The 25,495-nt window shown below is 47.3% G+C and overlaps 1 protein-coding gene across 1 annotated transcript in view; it reads left to right on the forward strand.

Moving 5' to 3' along the window:
- Nucleotides 1-854: 854 nt before the first annotated feature.
- Nucleotides 855-25,495, forward strand: part of LOC146172582 (xaa-Arg dipeptidase-like) — a 38,196-nt gene continuing 13,555 nt past the window's right edge. The window contains exons 1-5 of the mRNA XM_084586050.1: nucleotides 855-1,008; nucleotides 4,450-4,657; nucleotides 10,231-10,379; nucleotides 13,977-14,126; nucleotides 18,795-18,936. Of these exons, the coding sequence (XP_084442176.1) occupies nucleotides 4,450-4,657; nucleotides 10,231-10,379; nucleotides 13,977-14,126; nucleotides 18,795-18,936 (649 nt within the window). The 5' untranslated portion in view covers nucleotides 855-1,008. The remainder of the gene's footprint in view (nucleotides 1,009-4,449; nucleotides 4,658-10,230; nucleotides 10,380-13,976; nucleotides 14,127-18,794; nucleotides 18,937-25,495) is intronic.

Raw genomic sequence — 25,495 nt, forward strand, 5'->3', positions numbered from 1 at the left:
CGAAAAGCAAGGCGCCCGTGTGCTGTGCGATGTTAGTGCACGCTAAAGAACCCCAGGTGGTCGAAATTTCCGGAATCCTCCACTACGACGCCTCTCAGCTTTGAGACGTTAAACCCCACAAAACAAACAAAGCATGCGCCGGTGTCGATGTTTCTTATGCTGTCGCCAGATGGCCTTTTGATGCATTTTTTTCGAGCTCTGTCACTAGCTGAGTGTTGTATACCACTTTTGTTCAGTACTGTACGTTCCTTTGTACATTGTGAATTTCCGTGGTTTCCACTGCTGTGTGAAACAAAAATATTTCCGGGACACAGTCAAAACCTCAGTCGGACGTTTAGGCCGGAGAACGTTCCAGTGTGAAAACCTGGGGACGAATTTAGCTGAATTGAACCTGCGCTTTAGTTTCTGCGCGGCTACCTATGCCTTATCAATTTTAATGTAGTCGGAGCTATTTAACGGCGCACTTTCCCTTCCACGATATAGTTTGCTCTACAAGAGCACGCTTCCAGTGTTTTGTCACAAAGCGGGCTAGAAAAACACATCAGCCGCCTTCTCAGCTGAATACATGTCGACATCTCGTTATCGTCCGCCGTAGAAGTCGGTTGTTTTCTCTTTATCAGAGCATGTGCCCTGCCTGAGTAGGTTATCTCCTAGAGCTGCGACGCCTTTAGGCTTGGGCGAACGGCCTCAATGTTTTATCTCTGACGTCCTCAACCCGTCTGTGTTTTCCGGTCATGTCGACGCAGCGCTTCGTTCTAGTTCTGTACGCACCGACAGGTCATCATAGCAGAAAGCCACTCGCGCGTTGAGTTCTATGCGGGCAACAGCTGTGCGGGCTACCTGCAGGCACGGCTTATTATTTCTGCTCTCTCGCTGTATTCCACACGGTTTCCAGCACTGACCCGCACATCTTGTATAGTGGAATTCTTCATTGCAGCAAGCGTTCACCTGTAGCCCCATCATATCGCCATATCACTTAGCTGTAGCTCGAAGTGTACAGCCGTGAAGGTAAGTCTGCGCAGGTAATCTTTCTCCAGGCATAGAGGAGAGCCAAATTTTTCCGGTTCCGTTCAGATTTTGGTTCAGTTGGATACTCTGGTGCAATGTCGTTCTTGCTCTGAGCCGTCCATGCAAAGTGTGGGCAAAAAAGGATCATGTCAGATTCGTTAAATTGTTTTGTGCGTTGCAAATTGATGAAACAGAGTTTTAGTCATCCAATGATAAGAAAATATAATAAAGAAAAAATCTGGTGTGTTTTCGGAACACATAACGGAATGAAACATATCACAGAACGCATTCTCTATTCCTGGTGGTTCTACTGCTACAGTGCAACTGCCTCATCCTATCCGACGCCTCGAATGCATTGTTTATATTACTACAAATAACCCACAAATATCCTCTGCATGTAGATGTACATTGTCAAATAAAGCAACAAAATAAGTCGACAGCATTGGCCATCGTCACCCAGCCATCGTTGCATGCGGATGTGCGAAACTAAGTTATATCAGTAGGTTTTCTTGTGCAACAATTTTCTTAAATCTACATGTTTTATTTCAGTGGAGGTGACTCTGATTTGCTCATTGCTTTACTCCAAATGTTTTTACTTAAATAAGCTTTTCCGCACCAGCGCCACCTATCGGATAGCATACCCACCTCTCAATGACCATTGATATTCGCCGTGCGCAAGCAGCGCGTGAGACTGAATTTCAAAATATTTTATATCCATTGACGCAGCTGCCATTTAACTTGCCTGCGTGACAGAGGTATTATGGCATTATGGCGACTTTATATAATTTATACAATGATTTATTGAGAAGCTTTAATTTACACTTCATCATTCAGTAAACTGCATAATTAATAACGAATTACATAGGTGCTTTCCCGGCCGCTTTCCCCTAAGACAGGTAATCTGAGTCCATAGCGCTGTCTACCCGTACCTGGCCTCCTTCCCATGAGTGAATCCAAGCTTGGAGTCACGATCTGATTCGCTGGAAAGTGCACCTAGGGTTACTCTCAACTGCCAATAACCTTTCAATATTCACTGCTTTCACTTTTTCATTTTTGTAATTCAAACGGCAAAGGAGTGGATGCCATTCGACTGTGGGAGGTATTCAGAGAATGAGATAGCTTAGTGAGATTCAACAACGACCGTTTAAGCTTTTCATTTACAAATCAACATGAGCTTTCCAGAGGCAGATTGATATTCCTGTATGTCTTGCAGAAAGGCATTTTCTTGAGAAAAGTGCGTAAGAAAACTGCCTTTTTTGGAAAAACAAAATTACGTGTGTACTAGAGTTGTGGCAATAACGTAGCTGATGTGCGGTGATAGGTAGTGAAGAAAGAGTAGGCCAAATAAACACTAGCTGACGTGAGTAACCACATTTATCACGCGGTAAATATCATCTGTCCCTGAGCCAACGACGGCTGACATGGGTGGAAGTTAGTCAGGGTTATTTCTGAACCTCAGCTACCATTGAACAGTCAGAGCTAGTTGTGTTTGTTGGGGATTTAACTTCAGGAATCATTAGACCCAAGAATTTGGCATCGGCGCTTCAGTTACGAGGCTAGGTGTTTTTTGTCCCCACTCACTATGTGCGATTGCAGAGCAATTCGGTTCAGTTCCTGGGCTGTGTTCACGACAGCGCACCCATCGCTCATTGAGATCATGAAAAAATTGTTGCACGACGCACTTCTTAAGTGTGAAATGATGTCTTAGCAAATCATAAGAGCTTGGAAGAGCGCGATGACAGGTGCTATAAGGCCTAGATCGTGGCACATGTTTCCTGATACATAAGGCCAGAAAATGGCGTGGAGAAGCACTGGTGGAGAGGTTCACGTCCCGTGACAAAGGGTAGTAAGGAGGACTACTATTGACGAGGAAGAGAGATAGTTATTATTGAACGCGAGCACAAATTCTGTACGAGCATTTCGTGTAAGTATATTAGCAGGATCACCTGACATAGGGAACTCTATATTAGTCAATAACCCGGTATGCTGCTAGATGGCGCGGGAGTCAAATTGTTACTAAAGCCCCTTTAATTGTTACTTCCTTAAAAAGAAGCCTTGCTTTTGTAAGTGTGCGAAAATCGCTGCGAGGACAGAAAATGAGGCGATCGAGGTGAAGGTATTTGCGGACAGCGCGTTGTTTTTATTCAATTCTGAGCTCAAGATATAACCCCTAGCGCGTTTTTTTATACTTAGCCCATATGCCGGTGTACAGCGTTGCTTGAAGATTGAATTTTGTGAGTGAGAGCATGGAGCCCTTTGTTACATGAAATACCTCGTTATTTTGAGATAACACGCTCGAAAATATATCCAGAGGGAGGGGGAAAGGGATTGCCATGTAAGCTGCGATGTCGTTTGATAAGTAGTGACAGGAGCTAGTGAACCATCCGAACGAAACTCTTCGAAACCTTGGCAATAAAACTCTTTGGAAAAAAAAGTAGTGTCAGCCACCCTGTGCAAGAGTAACCTTGAAAGGCATGTTATTTGCCGGAGTAGTCAAATTAAATTTAATAATGAACCATTTAATTCCAAAGATCTGGTGTAAGAGCAAGAGTGAGTTCGAATCTGCCTGTAAGACGATGCCATTGTTTGGCTTCGTCATTCTCAAACCAGAGGCGCATAGTTAAAGAGAACTCTCCTTTGTGTGAGGGAACGAATATGCTTGTTGCGGTTGTGCCCCACGTGAGCCTTTGTCGTTCCCGTCTGTACCACGAAGCGCTAGCTTTTACATCGTTGTCTGTTGTGTAAGCCGCAGTCTAAATAAAGCAGTCAGGACGCCAAATACTGGTTTTATTTTTCTGCTAGCTAATGAGGCATTAAATATTACGCGGATCTCCGTAGGATTTTTGCCTATGACTGCAAAAGTATTTCAAGTGATTTTTTTTTTCTCGCTAGTTTCGGTTTGGTTTCAGCAGCCGAGAGATTGCTGTGACGTCACAATCAAGACTAGGTCACGTACGGCATGAAAACACAGCGATATATTCACGTGCTACTCCCTTGTTGTGATTCTTGTTTTTGAGGTAGGCTAGTTTTAGCGTTGTAGTGAATTTAAAGGCCACATGAGCAATTTTACCACCGTTTGTTTGCCTGTCACGTGGCCTAGACTTGATGTTGACGTCAGAGCCATCTCTAGACTGTTAAAACTGCAACTGCGAAAGAGTCGAAAAAAGAAATTCGATTATAAATTATCCAATGGTGGTAGGCGGATATCAATGGTGATCCATGCACAGTAATGCCTTAAGTATCATTACAATGGGTAAAACGAGAACCCAAAAACTAGGTGTCTGTACTAATTTAGGTATTTTTAAAGGTAGCGGCGTGGGTAAACGGTGTATTGCTCCAATATTTTTCTTTGTAGCTGTTGAGCTGACTGTTCATCAAACAATTCAGGGCGCAGGCTTATACGAAGCTACGCGGCGCGATTCAATAGTGTGTCTGTTTCAGATGGAACAGTATCGCTGCATCGTGCAAGACACCATCACATCGAAAGCTGACGCCCTCACTGCAATGGGCAAATACCTTTGGCGTAATCCTGAACTTGCATTTGCCGAATTCAAGGCGCACGACTACATCACTCGCTATCTGGATGATGAAGGGTTCCAGGTAGCGCGTAACTACGCGCTCCCCACAGCTTTCCGTGCTGAGTTCGGAGGTAAGTCTTGTCTTAGGCAACTGCACGATCTCATGAAATGGAGGTGTGCATATGGAAGAACACAGGTTTCCGAGCTGTTGTCTGCGCTTCGAAACTTCAAACATTTAAAACGGAGAGCAGTGGCTAAACATCTGCGATCATCTGTTAATAGACGCCCTTCAAGGAAGACATATTTGTTTACCAGTCTCATAAAGAAACCGTGCTGAGGCAGAGACCTGGTCAATTTGGTGCATCAAATTTCAGAAGGGAGAGCAAGGCAACAAACAAGACTATCTTTTCACAAATCCCCATATATACAACACGATAAACGAGACAAGAGAGAAAACATATAACGACACACATCAGCGCAGTGTTTGTCATTATGTGCTTTCTCTTGTCTTGTTTATCGTGCTCTAGATATGAAACATTGTCACCAACTCGCCCAACAACTGACCTTAAAAAATACACTGCTTGACATCAGAGTACAGCGTGAGAGACAGAGCAAGTGCAAATTGATAACCGAACGGCTTTACTGCATAACGAATGGCTTTTTGTACAGAGCTGGAATCATGCCACAAAACCATTGTCAGGCATGCACGGGATCACCTCCACTTTGCTCAATACCTCGCATCCGCAAGTTTATCACACTTATCTCCTTTCTCGTTAGTGAGCGCAACTCATGATGTATACTTACTTCCCATTGTCCGCATATAGACACAAAAGTTGGAAAATGTCCTTTCCAATTAATTATTTTTCCTTGCCTATCGATATCGTTTTGTCAAATAATGTCTTCTAATTTGTGTGCCCTGGCTACAATGTTTACTTCGTGTTTCTTTAAATTCCCAGGGGGGATCATTTTACCATAGGTGTCACTATGTTCAAGTAACCTCATGATCACATACCTATCCGATTGTCCAATATATTGTTTTCTTGGGATCTTATATATGATATCTTTCGCATTCACATTTTCACATTTTTTCTTGTCTTCCACGCCTTCAGTTCTCGTTTACTTTGTTGCAAAGGCTGATCCGTCTTCTTTTTTTTTTCATCGGAGGGAGGGAGGGAGAACCAAACACAATTTTCGCCTCGCGTTTATTTGTCACTACGCTTAGTCCGAGCGACACTTTGTGAATATACGGTATAACGGTCGAGCATTATTTTTCTACTGGTTGCCCTAATTCCGCTTTTCTCCTGATGATTTTAGCAGCTTTTCTGCCACTGATACTGTCAGGCTATCGGAAAAACAGCCGTCAATAAAGCTACCGATTAGCATACCATACTGTCAGCCAATTTGATTATGTAGGGATTCACAATTGTATGCCCATGCAGCAAGAGATAGTAGTTTTTTTTTTGTCTACGAGAAAGGAACATCACCAAGTGCACCCTCGGCTGCACTCACCGAAACTGAGATACGTGTGAGTAAACTTCAGATGCAAGGTTAGTGGGGAAATATGGAAATGATCGCGAGCATGCGCGATAATACTTTTTTGATATGACGTCGTATGTGAATTAAAACACGTCCTTCGGTACGTAGTAAAATGGTCCGAAGATTGAACTTGTGCCATCTGTTCTGTGTTCTCAACTAGCGTAATAGAGGGTTTACAAAAGTAAGTCTGGCACCCATGAGGAGCACGCTGATCCCGTGATGGCGGCCATATTTTGATCGTTTCATCCGTCAGCTCCGTGGCCTTCCGTCAGTGCCCGCCGTTCTCTCCGCGCTTGTCACGTTGTAACCTAGTGTACTGTGCTTGGACCGACCTTTCCATGTCAAGAGAAGACACTACCTGGTCGAGAGACCTCTCTTCTGCCCCTGGCGGTTTCTGTCAGCGACGCCTAGATGCGTATTTTGACAGCCGAGGCGTGGCGGGTCCCACCGGACGGGCTGCTGAGGGCCGTTACCCACTGCTCTGCGAGTAGTACAAGGGATCCCTCGTTGGTCCGCGTAACGTCATCCCTATCGAGATACAGTATTTGAAGTTTTATAATGTGGAGGATTTTTTTTTTGTCTGTATGCCTTTGCTATTTACTTTGAAGCCTATGCGAGACTATCGCGAGTTTGCTCGGTTTGCGCATCACCGTCGCTTCGTAGAAGAAAGCGAAACTTATCACTGGATCCCTGTTGGCTTTCCGGGTCGGTCTGACGCTCTTTGACTGTCCGTGTTAAGCTCTGACGAACCGAAGTTGTCTTCTGCGTAATTGATTAATTAGAAATAATAGAAGGTGCTCAAAGGTGTCAAATGGCTCGGAATGGAAAGGCAATGTTTGCTGATGCTTATTGGTGTAAAAAATGTAAAATAATAATTAGAATAAAAATAAATGATATGATGAATATAATAAATAAATAAAAGAAACATTAGCTAGGGTTTAGCTTTATTTATACCCGGTATATTGTGTAAGCAAAGTCGAGGTAGCTTCCTCCTCTCTATATGTTCCTTCTTCTTCTTTTGCTTCTTTTTATTTTGATTTTCTTCTTTTTCTTTTCCTTCTTTTTGTTTTTCCTCTTCTTTTTCTTTTCCTTCTTCGTCTTTTTCTTCTTATTCTTTTCCTTCTACTTCTTTATATTTTTCTTCTTCTCTAAAAGTCAAAGCTCAAACGCAGCTACCGGCCGGGTTTACGCGACGGGCTGAAACCTCGCGTAGTATTGCTTACGCAATACAACTAAAAATTTAAAACGTGAAGAAAACATCATCCGTGCGCGTGTGTGCGTGTGTGTGCGTGCGGAGAGAGACGCTATCGCGTCACATCCTTAAAGGCAGAGCTTAAGTGTCGCCCTAATTTTTTTTATAACAGTAGGATATAAATATAATTCTGATTTTATGAACCCAGCCAGTTGCACCACTCACAAACACTGCGCAGTAAGGTGAGTTGACTTTTAAAATTTCTTTTCGTCTCAGCCGAGTTCCTCTTTACCGAACCTTCACATCTCAGCGCTTGTGTATGAAATTAAGGCTTCAGATGTATACTATCTGACAGAAGAAATAAACAAGAAATCGGCATATTTACAAAATCAACTGAATTTCAGGTGGCTGTCAATTAGAGAACCATCGGCGGACTCAATAAAGCACACAAAAGTGAAACGCAAGCTTCGTTATTTTATCGGCCGCGCTGGTAAGTATTTATAGGCACAGAATAGAAACCTGAGCGGCGCACTCTGGACACGTACCGGATTTCGCACGCATCAGGTGATAACAGTTTTCGAAACAGGCTGCAACATGAGCATATATGACACGCTAGTGAAATGTCATCTTCTCCTGCTTTACAAGACGCCCCGGGTTTTGCACCCGCTTTTGCAGCCTAGACAACCGTTTTGCTCTCTGCACCAAGCACTACTATTTCGTACGAATGTGAAAAGTAGCTTCGGTAATCATTCCCTTGTCATAAGTCAAATACAGAATGGCGAGTGCAACCTATGTACAAATGGTTTCAAATGCACCTATTTGCCCTATACGTTCGTTATAGAGGCATTGCTCCTTCTCCCGTGTCTTCCATTGCAGCATAAGCTTATCCTTCAAGTTCACAAGGCACCAGCATGCAAAACAACCTTGCTGGTTTAGGTGATATTACGTTCTGTGATCTAGCTCCCAGTCAGAGGGACGTGCAGTAATGCTTTACATGATAGAAGTGACACCTGTAAAGCCAATTAGCATTGCAAACGAGCGGTCGCAAACACGCGTATATACATTGATTCCGTGCCCGTCTACGACGGTGCACTGGCTGCAGAAGGGCACGCAGCAACATGCTGGCATTGCGAACAAAGCGTCGTGCTAGCAGCGGCTACTGAGATGAAGCTCAAGAGCACAGATTGTTGGGCGAGTTGGTGCATTGTAGACACGTTCTAGCGCATATGAACAAAGACGAGAGAGATGTGGACAACACGAGCGCAATGTTGTCTTCATCTCTCTCGTCGTTGTTCATATGCGCTAGAACGTGTCTGCAATGCACCAACTCGCCCAGCAATCTGTGCTCTTGGACTACTGAGATGTTTGAAACAATCGCTTGTGAGCATTCCAACGCAGCTTGCGGTGCATGCACGGCTTCCACGCACGTTGGCAGCACTCTGTGGGAGGCGCGGGCGGACGCATAAAAACGTGGCCGCCGTGCACAGTTTGTGTTTCTTTCACTAGATGGCGCTAACTTTTGTAAAGCGTGTGTTGTCCTAGAAGATGAACAACCTATTGACCCACATGTTAGCGTTTCTGGACATGGGACGGGAAAGAATAAATTACAAAGGCAGAGCGTTGCGCCGTCGTATTATTTCTCGTACAGAGCTTCGCTCCTTCCCTCTTTAAGTAAAAAATTACATCAGGCAACTGAAAGACAGGCAGCAATTCATCAGGAAACCCCGGCAGTGTCTCGTACATGGAGTTGATTCTTTTGGCAGACTTGATTCCATTTATATAATCAGCCCCTTTTGTTCCTTGGGCAAAAAGTTAACACTTACAAAAAAAGAAAGAACAAAACCTGCTTCATCTCGCGAGGACATTCCTTTCTCTGGTTCTGAGTGCAGCTATACTCTAAGAAGAAGCACAGAGAAGGATCATACAGCTGTCCGCATTTCACGGACATACAAAACATATTATGCAAATCTATAAAGCTGCTGGCACATCTTTGTCCCCCCTGCACGCATCTCATTCTTCCGACCATCAACAGGCCCTTGCGGAGCGAGCGCTTCTTTACGCGGCGCTTTGTTCGGCAGCAGTTCGGCGCGCGCTGACCCCTTTGATAAAATGTCTTCGCTTGTCGAAGGACCAGGAAAATCTCTCGCAAGCGCAAGGTCGAAAACGACTCAGCAGCGCGACGTCGATGGCGTGATCCAACGAGCCAATCCTTTTCGTGTTTTCCTATGTTCCCACTTCTTCTCCTACGAAACTCCAGCGCGAGCGCAAGTGGAGTTTTGTCTCGCTATTGACGCTGGAGTGGCGTCTGTACACAGAGGCCTCACTATAGAATCTTTGAGAGAACGGGTCCAATGTGCAATCGCATTAAAAACGCGATCATATTCGCCTGGCTTTATAGAGTTCCTATCTGGCATCCTCCTTGCACGCACCTAATGCTATGTAAGACAGGCATTCCGCTCTGAAATGTTCAACACTAAATGCTGAAGAGAACGACGACAACGATGTTCAACGCCTGACGGTCAGGCGTGCGTTAGTATTTACTCTTTTTTATTTTGGTTTTTCATATTTACACTTCCTTCTATATTCCCTAGCATTTATTTTAATTTATTTTTGCGATGTAGTTATACATCTCAAAATCTAATATCTCTGCATCCCAATTCTTGGCCGATCCCCCTGTGTGGGTATGTGCCATAAAATTAGAGAAGAACAACAACAACGACGAGAACGCTCGCTCCAACGATCGTGCGTGTGCTGACTCAAGCTCTACGACTGATCGCCGAACGTTCCCTTGACTGTTCACGGCGTAGTGCCCTGTGCAAGGCCATCTATTACAGCTATCCTTTCCTCAATTCACATAGTCGCCGTAATCTTCCCAACCAGACATTGTAAATATGTGGCTCACGCTGAAACAGTGCAGCCATTCTCAGCGCCTGCTTTGTTAAGCGTTTTTATGTCATGCGTCACCACTTATTACAGGCGGAGACGTGACGGTTGTTGTCCTGTGCGAATACGACGCCCTCCCCGGCCTTGGACATGCCTGCGGTCACAACCTTATCGCACAGAGCTCAGTGGCTGCGGGTATCGCGGTTAAAGAGGTGCTGCAACAAGCGTCGCTTCCCGGCAAGGTGAGCGTCATCGACGAGGGAAATAACGGGAATGTTGTTTACTCGACGTATCCGCGCTTCCGGGGGAAAATTCGTGCGTGTAACTGTGACTTCGATCGAACTGCTACGATACCTCATATAAAGGCCGGGCCCGATAGTGCGATTGGTGCGCTTTCCTTCAGTCCCGCAAAACGGCCCACGCAATGGAATGTCTGCCCGCCAGTTTACATTTTCAGTGGTTTTCGGTGCTCAGACTGTCACCCTGCAACCGTAACGATCAGTTCGGGATGAACGTGAATAGACTTGGACAAATGCTACGGAGAAACTGAATGTTACACCCGATATTATGAATAAGGAAAATTTTGCAAAAACTGCTTAGTTCTCGAAGGTTTTTTTTCTTAGAAAATTCTACAAAGAACCAACACGTCGGGAGCCATTGACTCCCTCTGAATGATATCCATTTCAAGTGAAGATGTGAGACTAAAGCACACAAGCTGAATTGCTAACTAAAAAAGGCCCAGAGGACAGTAAAACTTCAAAAGACGAAAAAATGTCACCCCGGGAGGAAATTTCTAATAATCAGGAGGCGTGCAAAAGCTTTCAATTTCATTTCATATCAACATAAGGAAGAAACCGTTCTTTATTCAGCGTTCAGAGTCGTGTCATACCATTTTTCCTCCACTTTAGCATGCAACTGATAGTCAAGTTGGAGGCTACTTTGCGATAGGGATTCGAAACAAGACGTAATGTTGTCTGTGTATTATTTGTATGTCATTAAATGGGTAAGAGGTGTCCACCGAGAAGTGAGAGAGACAATGCGCCTTTCCTTTCATCCAAACAAAGCAATTTTTATTTCGTGGTAGGCTTAGATCGCCAACCTCTGTGCCAGTCTCAGTGCTGAACCGTCAAGCGAAACCATGCTTATATATATATATCTCTTTCGATGAAGTATACCTTAAATAGACTGCGCTTTGTAGGTAGTTTTGTAAAAAACGGGGGTTTGTGAATACAGGATCGGCTTTGTAAGCCTAAGCCCATAAATAAATGTTTCGCTAAATACCTTATGCAAAAGTTCGTTTTTCAAAGAGTATAGTTACTACAATCAGGTGCGGTGAATATGGTGGTTGTTTTACTAGTTGTAGAGTTCCGAATGGGTCATTATTTCAAAATCATGGCCGAGCGTATTTCTGTGAAGAAAATTCTTTCCTTGTTTTGAATATCTATCACGTTCCTCTTCACAGCAGCAAGTATCTTTGAAGATGAGCCCTCAGAATAATACCCTGTTACTCTGGTTGCGCAAATGAAAAAAAAAAATCAGGTCATGGAATAACGCGCAAGCCGGTTTCTTGAATTGATATCTTCATGTCACTTTTGTGTTCTATATTCATATCGATAATAATGCAAAAGCATCATGTACTATAACGAGACAAGCAGGTGGCGCGAGTAGATTCACTTTTATGTTCGCAGATGTTCATTAAATTGCGGCGATGAGAAGAAAATTAAGCAGCCGTTATCCACGAGCAGCCACGATGCTTCAACGAATACACTCAAACCCTTTTGCGACTGGTGCCAACGCCACCTCAAACAATCCTCGGCCCTGAACTGTATGCGATGGCAGTTTTCCAGGCTTGCTTATGATACCGCTGCTCTTCGTACATCATTGCAGATGCAGGGTAGAACTAGGGGAAGGCGATGGATGCAAACTACGAAAAGGAACCGAGCAAGAGTTGAGGGGGAGCATCAGTTCGCAAGATAACGCTTCGACAAGACGGCTTCCTCTGGGCAAGACAAGGCCCCTTGTCGAAACACTGGCTTGAGAACTGCTGCTCCCCCTCAACCTTTTCTTGGTTCCCATTGATATCGTTCAGGATGGTGTCGAACGATTTCATATTGGATATAGAATACATATGCTGGTAGAGTTGGAAGCTACTTGGGACAAGGATTAGAAGCGACAACTTATGCGTTTTCAAATGTATGCTTTCTCCGACTTTCGTATCGAAATTGTGTTAAAACAGTTCTTCGTACAACGTTCCACGAGCGGTGTGACTCTAGTATCATACGTTTTCTCGTTGCTAGCATACATCTTCTAGTCAACTTTACAAGGATTGAAATCAGCAACATATGCAACTCCAGTTTTATGCCTTTCCCGACATTTGTATTGAAATCGTGATGCGATGTTTCGCCGTCCAGCACTCCGGGTGTCATACGATTTCTTGTTGGATACAGGATACGCGTCCGAGTTAAATTGGAGACTCTCACGACAGGTATTCGAAATGCGTATATGAGCACCTATAACTGTATGCCTTCAAACTGAGATTTCGGCGATTACAGCTCGCAGATTCTGCGTGAAGCTTGGAAATATGCTTAGAATACGGAAACACATACACCGAATAAAATACCAGTAAAGCCAGTAGCTTTAATGCACGTCGAAAGACTCACTCGAAAACGTTTAACATGAGGTACTCTATCTTGTTACTTTGGGGTACAAGGTCGCAGGTCATGTCAACCATCTTGGTGGCGCCACTCTTGGCGACCAGACAAAAAGGGGAAGGGGAATGTGGGAAAGGTTACAATGGCCGGCACCAAGCAAGTCGAACAATATAGACCGGCAGGGGTCCGCAGATAATTCGAGGCTTCAGGCTTGCCTTTGGCTATTAGAAAGGGTTGCCGAAGCAATAGGGCTGGTACCGTGCAACTACGATGTAAGCCCAGGCTAGGCATGGAACTACGCACCAATGGGGCGCAGTGAGTACTGCTTGTCGCAGGGGCTTTAAGCAGAGGGCCGCCGCAGTAGTTACAGTTGTGGCAGCAGGCAGGCCAGCTGTGAACTGCTGCAGGGGCAGCAGTGCGGCGGGTTGAGCAGAAAGACCGCCGTTGCCGGCGGCGCGCAGGGGGACCGTGCGTCCACAGGTGCACGGGAGTAACCATGGCGGTCCATGGGGGGTGACCGCCTGTGCACCGGGTTAGTGCCCGGGTGGCCGGGGCTGCGCTGAAAGTGCAGCGAAGGATAGCGCCAACAGTAGCCCTTCTTGTGGCGTGGTTGATGTCGCTGGCTTCTATTGCTTTTCCAGCGCTTTGTGTTGTTGCCTAGTGTGCGGAAAATGTCATGTTCAGTTCGTTTAGAGGAGGACAATTTCATTCTGCGGCGGCGCACCTGCACGGCTTTCACGCCTTTTTCTACTGTTAGAGTGCTTCTCTCATATTGTTTTGGTTATTTTTTTATTTTCTTCTTTTCTTTTGTCGTGTGAGCAGGAAGTCTGACATTAATGCTCTGTATCTTCTATAAATATATGAGGATAGTTTCAGCGCCAGTTCTATAGGTTGTTTTCAGCTGTTCGCGCTGCCTCAATTTGCTAAAGATAAAAGATACCATGTGCTGAGAATGTAAAGACGACAAACCGAAATAAGAGGTGATATGAGAATCAAGACATGGTTCTGCCTTCCTCTTACTTTCGGAGTTTCTTTCTCATATATCCAGATCAAAAATAACCTCATACCAAGGCACAATTGTTGACTGACTTGCAACTACACCCATTAAACGCGATGGAGGATCATCTCAGGTGAAAGCACCAGGCCTTACTTTCAATTTTCAGAATGAAAGCCTTCCACGTTGCGCAGGTCGTAGTATTGGGAACACCGGCCGAAGAAGGCGGTGGAGGCAAGGTGCATCTGCTCAAGGCGGGAGCCTTTAACAGCGTCGACGCTGCCTTGATGGCCCACCCTAGCACTCGCAACGTGGCAGCGTGCACCACCACAGCCGTCGCCAAGGTAAGCTGAATCTCCGGTGCCCTATAGGAAGCGGAGTAACGCGATCTTTTCAAATTTCTCCTCAAAAAAGAGAGTTCGGTATTCTGCGGAGGTGCTCATTTTGCACATCAGCGTCCACTATCCAGAATGTAGCTGTGACTACGTTGGGCCATTTTTATTCCGCGTAAGATTTCTTCCCATAATATATTCCGACCCCAGGTGGTAATCGAGTACACGGAACTTTCAAAAGTAATATAATGGTAAAATCAGACAAGTACGTAAACTCAAACCGCCAAGCTGAGTAGAAACGAGGCTCCGTCCCGGTTTTCGCTGCTGGGTTATGTTTCTCTCACGCGAAAAATTATTGCTGTTTATCCAGGCTCCTGGAATGCGAATTCATCTCCTCCTTGGCTTGAAATATACCTGCCTAACGTGCATTTTAGTTTTACACTTATTAAATGCAGCATGTTATTTATGCCATACACTAGGCTAGTTTGACTTTTATGAATCGCCCCGCCTGCATTCATACATTCACATAGGTGCCTGTTAGTTGGCTTTGTATCCAAAGGAAGCACTTGGATATTGTTACTAAGTCTGGGCGTTAGACAAAAACTCAACGGCCTGTAGAGTGGCTGTTAGATTCCTCAGACATTTTGAGTGAATGAATATGACAGCGGCTGTTAATGTAAACAGACACAAGAGCTTGGTGGGAATACAGCGCTAGCTCTCAAGACGAGAGAGAAGACTCTTGTTTAGTGGTTCCGTAAATACGAATCAACCAGCCCGCTCTGCCCTCTTCTAGACCTCTAGTTATTAAAGCTAAAGGCTTTTAATCTCAGTGGCGTCTAGGGGGAATTTTGGACCCGTGATTTTCATCACATTTACCTAACATTTATTGATATACAGTGTTCCCAGCTCTATAACATGCCAGGATTTTCTTGGGCCCTATTCTCGACACGTATGGCTGCTCTTCGGTGCCATATTGTTTCTCTGATTGGTTCTCAGAATAGTCACAGGTTTCAAATTTGTGGCACGACATTTTTATCTGTGGAAATGGCTTTCTTCAGTGACATCAAAATGAAGTGTCCTTGAAAAAGGATTTTTACCACAGCTATTCATGCTGCCTTGATGGTAAATGTAAGTAATTGCGGGGGAAAAAAGAAGGTATAAATGGCAGACAGGAAAGCATATGTGCTTGTATTATGAATCGAGGGAAATCTACTCCTTGCTATCAAAGGACGCGTCCTGAAATCTGATTGGCAGACATTCGTGTAGCTGAAAATACGTCATGGATACACATCATACGGTGTTGTCAAAATGACGTTTCATGACGGAAAGAATGTGCTGTCATTGCTGTAAATGGCAGAAGTTGGGCGCAAAGTTTGGGACCACATTGCGGCCAGCGCGTAATAACATGGCGAATTTGACATGGAATATAGGCGCCTGGGAACTCATTCCACCGTATGGCCTTCGGCGCAAGAAAAGTGGAATAAACGTGTTTTCAATCAATCAATCAATTAGTTTGGTAGACAATTACTCTGGGTGGTGGAGTAAGCTGAGATATCGAAGCAGCGTCATAAGCTGACATATCTTGTTGTAATTACAGAAGGTATTGAAACAACGTGTCAAGGGTACTTTTCAGCTGCGCAGCCTTTTGGAGGAAGAGTAATGAAGAGACAAATTTACAACCGCACGAGGGCACTAGCTGTTCTCTCATTGAAAACGCTTTGCACTAATAGAACAACCGCATATCCGCGCGGTTTTTGCCAAGCGCAGCAACGGCGATCTGCTAACTCGAGCGGTTGATCAGCGCTTGACGAGGCATTTTAGGGAGCACCGCTTATCGAATTATCTCTCTGGACCGTTCGTGAGTGTGAACACCTGAGGAGTCATATGGTGCGGTGGCAGTCAAAGAACTTCGCTGCGACAGGCAACGAGAGATAACCAAGGGCTCCCTTGAACGTTCGTCCTAAACACTGTCTTTTTGTCTAGCACTGTGCATTCAGCCCAATGTTAATAAAATGAAGAGCCTTACCACGATGGAAAAAAAGCATATTTACTGGCAGCTTTTTTTTCAACAAAGTAATGTGCGTGCCACGTGCCATGTGCAGTATTGGTGAAACGTACTGAAGCCAAAGGATTTCCCTCTCAGCCTCAAAATGAAGCCGTTACGGTGCCATTAAAGCTTAAACGGTCGTGAAATGGTTTGAGGCAGTTGCGTGCTGTAATGAGGAATTATTTGCTGGCATTTTAAAGGGAATTTGGCATTTATTGATGACGTCATGGCGTCATTTGGCGGCTTAGAAGAAATTCCTTTATCTTCAGGTCTTTTGACCAGGACTGTACATGGCACATGCTTGCTTCCTACGTGTAATATATTTCGTGTAATGTTTTGCTCAGGCATGCATGCAGCATCAATATTTCCTTATTTTCTTTCAGAAAACAAATGTAAGCACTCCAGAGAACGTTATGACGATACGCTCTAACCTTATAATGTTATTTTTTATGCTGATTGCTTCTTTTCAATGCAGCCAGAAAATAATCTCCCTTTATTCCTTTGCATTTCACTGTTTCAAGAGTAAGGGATGCGCGAACGCCCAGTCGCTCTAGCTTCAAACGACGATTTCGTGAGTCAGCATTTTTTTTTCATTTTTCTCCGATTGTCTCCTTGCGTGTGTACGTTAGCCTACTTGGCATTGCCTACTTAACCTCCCTGCCATTCCGTTCTTCAGTTGCTCTGTCTCTCTTTCTTAGACATATTACGCGTTTTTCGCAGGAGCCTTACGCGCGCCAGCGCATAAAACTTTAACTAAGTGTAAAGCCCCCGGCGCGTGCCTTCAACTTAGTCGATTGTGTGTGTGTGTGTGTGTGTGTGTGTGTGGAAGGCGCTCACGCACACACACACACACACACACACACACACACACACACACACACACACACACACACACACACACACACACACACACACACACACACACACACACACACACACACACACACACACACACACACACACACACACACACACACACACACACACACACACACACACACACACACACACACACACACACACACACACACACACACACACACACACACGCACACACACACACACACACACACACACACACACACACACACACACACACACACACACACACACACACACACACACACACACACACACACACACACACACACACGCACACACTTTCTGCGCTCGTGTCCGCAATCTACACACCTCAAGTAGACAAACGATGTTAAAAACTGAGACAGATTCAGTAACCTGACTGTAGCTAGTCATAATGTGGCTGTTCGAAACAGGTGGGCAGCATAGCCAGTAGGTAATCTAATTGATACTTAAGTAGTATGAGCTTTGTCCTCGAACAGGGCCGATGCCTGCTGTGTGGGCGCCTCTTCACCAGTGCCACAGATACTTCAAAAATCTGTAGATTCCTTCTTTTACGAGGAGGTCCTTAAACGTTTTAGTTCCTGCATTAAAATGCCGCTGATAAGGAGATGTGAAAGGCTATCGGCGCTTTAGAAGCTTTGCCACTTACCATTCTGCGCTACTCGACTGCGAATATTCTGTTGCCATTCTTGCTCTTTAGCTGTAACGCTCGTCGCGTCTCGTAAACTCATTCAGCCTCTCCGTGCGTAGCTGCTGCTGAATTTCCCAGAGCAATTATATCATGATACACTAAGTTGCAACCCCGCAAGATATTTCACTCGCCCTCACTGCAACTCGAGGAGTTTGCACCGCGAAATGCACCGCAGAGGCAATTGGTTCCTGGAGCGTCGCCGTTTTTCAGGCGCCAATATATAATAGCAGTCGAAAATGCCTTTTTTGTATCCTTTTTTCCGCTTTTTGTTAACAATGCTTAACCCGATTGTGTGCTTACGTAACCTGACACAGGTCTACCGCACACGTCACGCGTGCGTCACAGTTTGACCAAAGTGGCCAATAGTCTAGAATAGGACCCCTGGACTCCCGCATTTTTCAGCGGGAAATTGTTTACGAATGGAGCTTAACGCACATTGTTAAAGTGTAAGATAACGTACCAGTGTTGCATCGGTTGTCGACCGTGATGCGAGAGTTTTCTCACCGGAGCAATAGTAACGAATTGAAGCGAATAACTGTTGCGGGCTGCCCTGTGCCACCGCCATCAGCAGCACAACAGCCCAGCGCCAAACCGTAAATTTATTATGTTCAACAAGTACCCGCCCGGAAGTCAGTTTGTCGGCACTCTCGGCTCTCTCACCGCAAATGTTCGGCGCTGAAGTTCAGTAACTTTATGCGGCGTAACATATCAGCGCTGCGATGCGGACCAGCAGAAGCTCCTGCTTCCAACGCCGTGTTTCATTTATTTCTCCGGGCAATAGTAAACAGACATTGAGCTCCCCGACGTCTTTCCCAGAGTATCTGAAAGACTGTAACGACCCCTCCCACCACACAGCTGCACTCAATTACCATCTTCTTTACTTTCACGGTGTCACCTTTCGCAATAAATTTATAGTTTTTTTCCTTCTTAACCCCTCCTCCCATAATGCCCCAGGGAGACCCTTCAACTTAAATTAAGATGTCTACTCAAAATATGAGCTTAACGCCAGGTATTTCTATAGATTCCATCTGGAAAATTTACCGATTGCCGCGTAACTATTGTTCGCTTCACTTCAATGCAGTACGCGGTAATGTACAAGGGACGCCCCACTCATTCGGCAGCTTCGCCCTGGCAAGGTCGCAACGCCTTGGACGCAGCCGTATCTGCTTACACCAGCGTGGCGATGCTCAGGCAACAACTCCGACCGGAGTATCGTGTTTCAGGTAAGCGTATAATGACGCATTAAGGGCCTGTTACACTGGCACGACACGAAGCCGGTTCGGTCGGCCGAAACCGTGTCTTCGTGATATCTACGTCTATCTCACACTCAAGGCAGCTCTCGGCGTACGGACGCCAACTCCTGTGTCACACTAGCGAGACAACGTGCCAAACCTCCTGCCGACACAGTCTTCTTGTCCTCACCATCAGTTTTTTGTCATTACACTGCTGTCATTATATAGTGGAGGAAGGGTTTGTTGTTTTTCTGCGAACACATTTGGTGAGAAGTTTGCGGCAGCCAATTTCTGACCTGCGAAGCGCAAGCTCTCGAACTTGAAGCCCGCAGCTGTGACTTTGCTTATGCCCAACAACTTAGACAACTTGGTCAAATATTTAGGGGAAACCTTCAAGCTTGAGTAATTTGTAATAATGGAGTAATTGCTCATTGGCATGCGCCTCAGCGCAGCCATGCAACTACAAAGGAAAGCTTGATTTGCGCTTGTAAATGCAAGCTACTGTGCCTGTATATATTGTCACAGAAGCCAGTGAAACTGGTTCAGCAGGTTTGCTAGGACTAAGTAAAAGCACCGGCAGCATCAGGCACGTAACCGACTGGCGGGCGAGCACTGAGAGCGAAGAAGACGAGCGCGTGCCAGTCTCCCGAGCTCGCCACATGGCGGCGCCAGTACGATAACATTGCGGCATTGCCCCTGCCGGTGGAAAAGGCATCGTCCCAATGCCGAGTGGTGAGGTCGAGGATAACCGTAGTCGGCGAGGATGCGCGTTCACATCAAGTAGTTAAAGGAAGCAAAGAAAAAAAAACACATGTACCTTGACCTAGCGGGAGTAGAAGGGCTTCATTCTGGCGACATGTACGACTTCCGATTGTGCTTGCCGTCGGGATGAGCGAACAGTTCCTTGCGGGGTCACTTCGTAGGTGACGTCGCTGAGTTTGCGTTGTACTTCGTACGGGCCGAAGTAGCGGCGCAGAAGATTCTCGGAGCGACCCCGCTGGCGAACAGGTGTCCACACCCAAACATGATCGCCAGGGTTGTAAATTACCTCCCTGTGACGAAGGTTATACCGTCGAGCATCTTTAACTTGCTGTGTCCGGACTATCAGTCTAGCCAGCTGGCGAGCGGCCTCGGCATGCTGGACGAATTGGTCGGCACCGGCAATCGATGGGTGGGCAACATCTGGCAGCAGCATTGCATCCAGCATGGTGACAGCTTCGTGACCGTACACCAAACGAAACGGTGTAAAGCGGGTCGTTTCCTGGACTGCGGTGTTATACGCAAATGTTGCATACGGTAGTATCTGGTCCCAGTTCTTATGATCTTCGTTGACGTGCACAGAAAGCATATCGGCGATCGTCTTATTGAGTCGCTCAGTAAGGCCATTCGTCTGAGGGTGGTAAGCTGTTGTTCTGCGATGACAAGTGCCACTGAGCCGCATCACTTCCTGGGTTAGAGCTGAAGTAAATGCCGTGCCTCTGTCAGTTAAAACGATTGCGGGGGCACCGTGACGAAGGACCAGATTAAAGATGAAAAAGTTCGCAATATCAGTAGACGTGCCGCTGAGAAGAGCTTTCGTCTCACAATAGCGGGTCAGATAATCTGTGGCAACTATAATGTACCTGTTGCCCAATGATAACGTAGGAAATGGCCCGAGCAAGTCCATACCGACTTGGTGAAAAGGTACTAGCGGAGGAACAATAGGCTGCAGCAGGCCGGCCGGCTGGACAGGTGGTATCTTCCGACGTTGGCAATCACGGCACGTCCTAACATAGCGCTGAACCATAGCGGCAAGCTTGGGCCAGTAGTACTTTTGTCGTACTCGTGCCAAGGTGCGCGAAAAACCGAGATGTCCGGCAGAAAGCTCGTCGTGGCATGCCTGCAAAACGTTGGTACGGAGCGGCGTTGGGACAACCAGCAGATACTGAATATCTGTGGAAGCGTAGTTTTTCTTGTAGATGACGCCGTCACGCAAGCAGAACGACGACAGGCCACGCGTGAAAAGGCGAGGTGGCGATGAGGCGGTTCCGTCGAGGTAATCGATGAGGGGCCGCAGTTCGGTGTCGTCTCGCTGCTGTTGAGCGAGATCTGGAGTCGAGAGAGCGCCGATAAAGACGGAGTCATCTGATTCACTTGAAGAACACGGGATAGGGTCTCGGGATAGGCAGTCAGCGTCACTGTGTTTCTTGCCGGACTTGTACACAATAGTGACGTCGAACTCCTGTAAGCGGAGACTCCAGCGGGCTAACCTGCCTGAAGGATCTTTAAGGTTCGCTAACCAACAGAGTGAGTGGTGGTCGCTGACCACTCTAAACGGCCGACCATACAAATACGGCCGAAATTTTGTTACCGCCAACACAACTGCAAGGCACTCCCTTTCGGTCGTAGAATAATTCGCTTCGGAACGAGACAGGGTGCGGCTGGCGTAAGCAATCACCCGCTCAACGCCTTCTTGCCACTGAACGAGAACTGCACCGAGGCCAACGTTACTGACGTCGGTATGCAATTCTGTGTCGGCGTCCTCGTCGAAGTGGCCAAGTACGGGCGTTGTTTGAATGCGCTTGCGAAGCTCCTCGAAGGCCCTTTGCTGCTCGTCGGCCCAGATGAAAGGCTGGTCGTCCTTTGTTAGACGAGTCAATGGTTCCGCTATTCGGGAGAAGTCGTGCGCAAATCTCCTGTAATATGCACAGAAGCCAAAAAACCGACGCACGGAACTTTTATCAGTGGGGGTCGGGAAAGCAGCTACGGCAGCCGTCTTCTCTGGATCAGGGCTAATTCCCTCAGCACTCACGACGTGACCCAGGAACTTGAGCTGTTGGAATGCAAAGTGGCATTTTTCTGGTTTTAGTGAGAGTCCGGCCCCGCGGATGGCATTTAACACGGCCGTCGATCGTTTGAGGTGCTCTTAGTAGGTCGCAGAGAAAATGACAACGTCGTCAAGGTAGACGAGGCACGTCTGCCATTTCAGGCCGGCTAGGACAGTGTCCATCATTCTTTGAAAGGTTGCGGGAGCGGAACACAAACCGAAGGGAAGCACCTTAAATTCGTACAGTCCGTCAGGAGTAATGAATGCGGTTTTCTCTCGATCACGTTCATCGACTTCGATCTGCCAGTACCCACTGCGTAGATCGAGCGATGAAAAGTATCGGGCGTGGCGAAGTCGGTCTAACGAGTCATCGATTCGAGGCAATGGATAGACGTCCTTTTTCGTAATTTTGTTAAGCCTCCTATAGTCGACGCAGAATCTGAGTGCTCCGTCCTTTTTAGCGACCAGCACAACTGGTGAGGCCCATGGACTTGTGGACGGCTGGATCACATCATCGCGGAGCATTTCATCAACTTGCGCCCGAATAGCCTCTCGTTCTTTCGGCGATACTCGGTAGGGGTGTTGGCGGATAGGGCGCTCAGTGGGATCAACTATAATTCGATGTTTGGTTACTGACGTCTGTTTCACTTTGGAAGTGACGGCAGAGCAGTCACGGTAAGTGTCCAGAATTGCTTGAAGGCGGCGTTTCTGGGTAAGAGACAAAGCTGGGTTCACGTCAATTTGAACAGTATGTCCAGTGCTCTCGGGAGGGTTCTCTTTGGCCAGCGAAAGGGCGCAATGGGCGGATGGCGCACTGACTTCGTCAAAATAAGCGATAGCTGTACCTTGTGGTAAATGGCGGTATTCGGCACTAAAGTTCGTTAAAAGTAGTTCAGTTCGTTTATTACTCAATGAAAATACCCCCCGAGCGACGCAGACTTGTAGGCTCAACAATAAATTCACGTTCGTTTCCGCGAGGCCTTGCAAGGCGGGGGGGTTGTCGCACTGCACTGTAACAAACAAGCTGGTGCGTGGAGGTAGAGTGACATGGTCGTCGCACACTCGGAAAATTGGCCTGTCTGTGTAGTCGTCGCTGTGCTGTCTGTACTCGTCGGAAATTGCGCGATGAGTGGAGAAAGTCACCATGAAGTCACGGAGGTCGATGACTGCGTCGTTTTCTCTAAGAAAATCAAGTCCGAGAATCAGGTCCTTGGAGCACTCTGCTAGCACAACAAAGCAACACGAGAAAGTTACGTGGTGAATCTCGACGCGAGCGGTGCACACTCCGAGCGGCGTTACCACATGCCCTCCGGCTGTCCTGATCGGGGCTCCGTGCCAAGGAGTCAGGACTTTTCGCAGAATGGTAGCAAGGCCATGACTCATAACGCAAAAATCAGCGCCGGTATCTACAAGGGCAGTCGTGTTGTGGTTATCAACGACTATCGGTATCTCGGCGGAATGCAGCTCACCGTCGACAAAGTGCGGCGTGTCAGGGATCGTCGGGCTGACGGGTCGTTCGTTGCGTCGAATTACGGCGTCGAAGGCAAGCTTCTGTGATCGTCGGGAGGTCGTCGGACTCGTTGGTGGTGTGGTGCGTCGATTGGGGGCGTCGGAGGAAAGCTTCGGCGATCGTCGAAAAGTGGTCGCATTGTTCGTCGGAGCGAAGGGTCGGGGGTCGGTCTGTGTGACCGAATCGGTGAGCGGAGGATGTTGGTCGTAGTGTCCATCGACGGCGGCCCTACCCCCGAGGGTCGCCGTCTGCAGTTTTCCCGGTGCGGACTTGGGGACTGCCTGAGGAAAGCACGGCGGCTGGTGGAAAACTGTCTCGGCGGTGGTGACCTGGACTGGCGTCGCTGGAGGGACGCAGGTGGGACGTGGTCGCTGAGGTATTGGTCGATGTCCCGAGGTCGTTCTCCATAGCGCGGCCGAGGGGCATTCGGGGAAAATCCGCGCAAGCCCATCCGACGGTACGGGCAGTGGCGCAGAACGTGACCGGCTTCGCCGCAGTGAAAGCACAAAGGCAGATTGTTCGGCGTGCGCCACGCGTGTGCTTTGCGAACGGGCGGTCGAGCTTCAGGCACACCAGTCGAAACTGGATATTGGGGTGGAAGACGAGCGGGAGGAGCAGGGTTGCAGGGTGCCAATGGTTCAGGCGCAGGGGTACGCAACACGTCGCTGTACGTCATGATCTGTGGCGCAGGCGGCTGGGGCGACGGTACTGATGGTACTGCTTGGCGGAGCTCTTCGCGAACAATATCCGAGATGCCCCCAACACGTGGATGTTGTTCGAGAGAGGGCAGCTTTTGCAGCTTTTCGCGCACGATGCTTCGGATAAGTTCGCGAAGGGCTTCCCTGTCGTTTCCGACCATTGGCAAGCGGAAGTCTACGGTAGCGATGTTCGCAGAGCGATCAAAATGTACAAATCGCTGATTCAAGGCACGCTCGATGCTTGTTGCTTCTTTCGTAAAATCAGCAACAGTACGTGGAGGGTCACGTACAAGGCCAACGAACAGCTGCTGCTTGATGCCTTGCATAAGGTAGCGCACCTTCTTTACCTCCGACATGGACGGATCCGCCCGGTTGAAAAGGCGAGTCATTTCTTCCACAAACATTGCAACGCTTTCATTAGGCCACTGTGCTCGGGACTGTAGAGCGAGTTCGGCCATCTCTTTTCTTGTATCGTTGCCGAATGTTGCGAGCAGCTGCCGCCGGAAATCCTGCCAGGTGGAAGTGGTAGCCTCATGGTTTTCGAACCACATCTTGGCGGCGTCTTCTAGTGCGAAATAAACATTGTGCAATTTTCGCTCCTCGTCCCACGCATTAAACATAGCGACCCGGTCGTAGCTGGTCAGCCAGTCCTCAACGTCTTCAAACTTGTCGCCATGGAACGGCGTGGGCATACGTGGGGTATGGCAGATCAGCTGCTGGGCACTCACGGGAAGCTGAGTGGTGGTCTGAATTGCCTCTGTAGTCATCGTGGTTCGCGGTGGGGAAACAAGAGGACCACACTCGGGTGCTAAGCCTCTCAAGCGACGGCTCGCCTTGTGCACAGGTGTCGTGTCCACGGTGTGTAGATGGGCGTAGGGGGCAGCCAGAGGCTCTTCGTACATGGGATCTACCCCGCACCTCCACCAAAAATGTCACAGAAGCCAGTGAAACTGGCTCAGCAGGTTTGCTAGGACTAAGTAAAAGCACCGGCAGGATCAGGCACGGAACCGACTGGCGGGCGAGCACCGAGAGCGAAGAAGACGAGCGCGTGCCAGTCTCCCGAGCTCGCCACATGGCGGCGCCAGTACGGTAACATTGCGGCAATATATTTCATATGCCTTCTACCACATCGTCACTCATCGTGACCTTCTTTCTTCTCCCCTTACCCTTCTCCAGAGCAGCGTAGCAGGCCAGATTTGAATTATTCCGGCCAACCTCTCTTTCTTGGAAACTTTGTAGTTAAAGAAAAAATCGTCTTGATCCGGGTATCAAACTCGGGACATAACGCCTTTCCGGGGTAGTGCTCTACCAAGTGAGCTAACCAGGACGGTCCGCGGATCAGATGGTAGGGCGAGAGCGAATCGATCAATAACTTGAAGTGGGAATGGGGTTGGTCGCCTATTTATTGGAAACCGCCGAGGTGTAGTAAGTGGAGTATTTGTTAATAAGGGAGTGATTACTCACTGACATCCACAAAAGCGCAGCCATACGCCTATAAAGGAAAGCTGTACAGCTTTCTCCGAAACTTCGTAGTTA

This window comes from Amblyomma maculatum, unplaced genomic scaffold (assembly GCF_055883805.1).
Source record: "Amblyomma maculatum isolate TAMU_Amacu unplaced genomic scaffold, ASM5588380v1 scaffold_13, whole genome shotgun sequence".
Classification (NCBI taxonomy): domain Eukaryota; kingdom Metazoa; phylum Arthropoda; class Arachnida; order Ixodida; family Ixodidae; genus Amblyomma; species Amblyomma maculatum.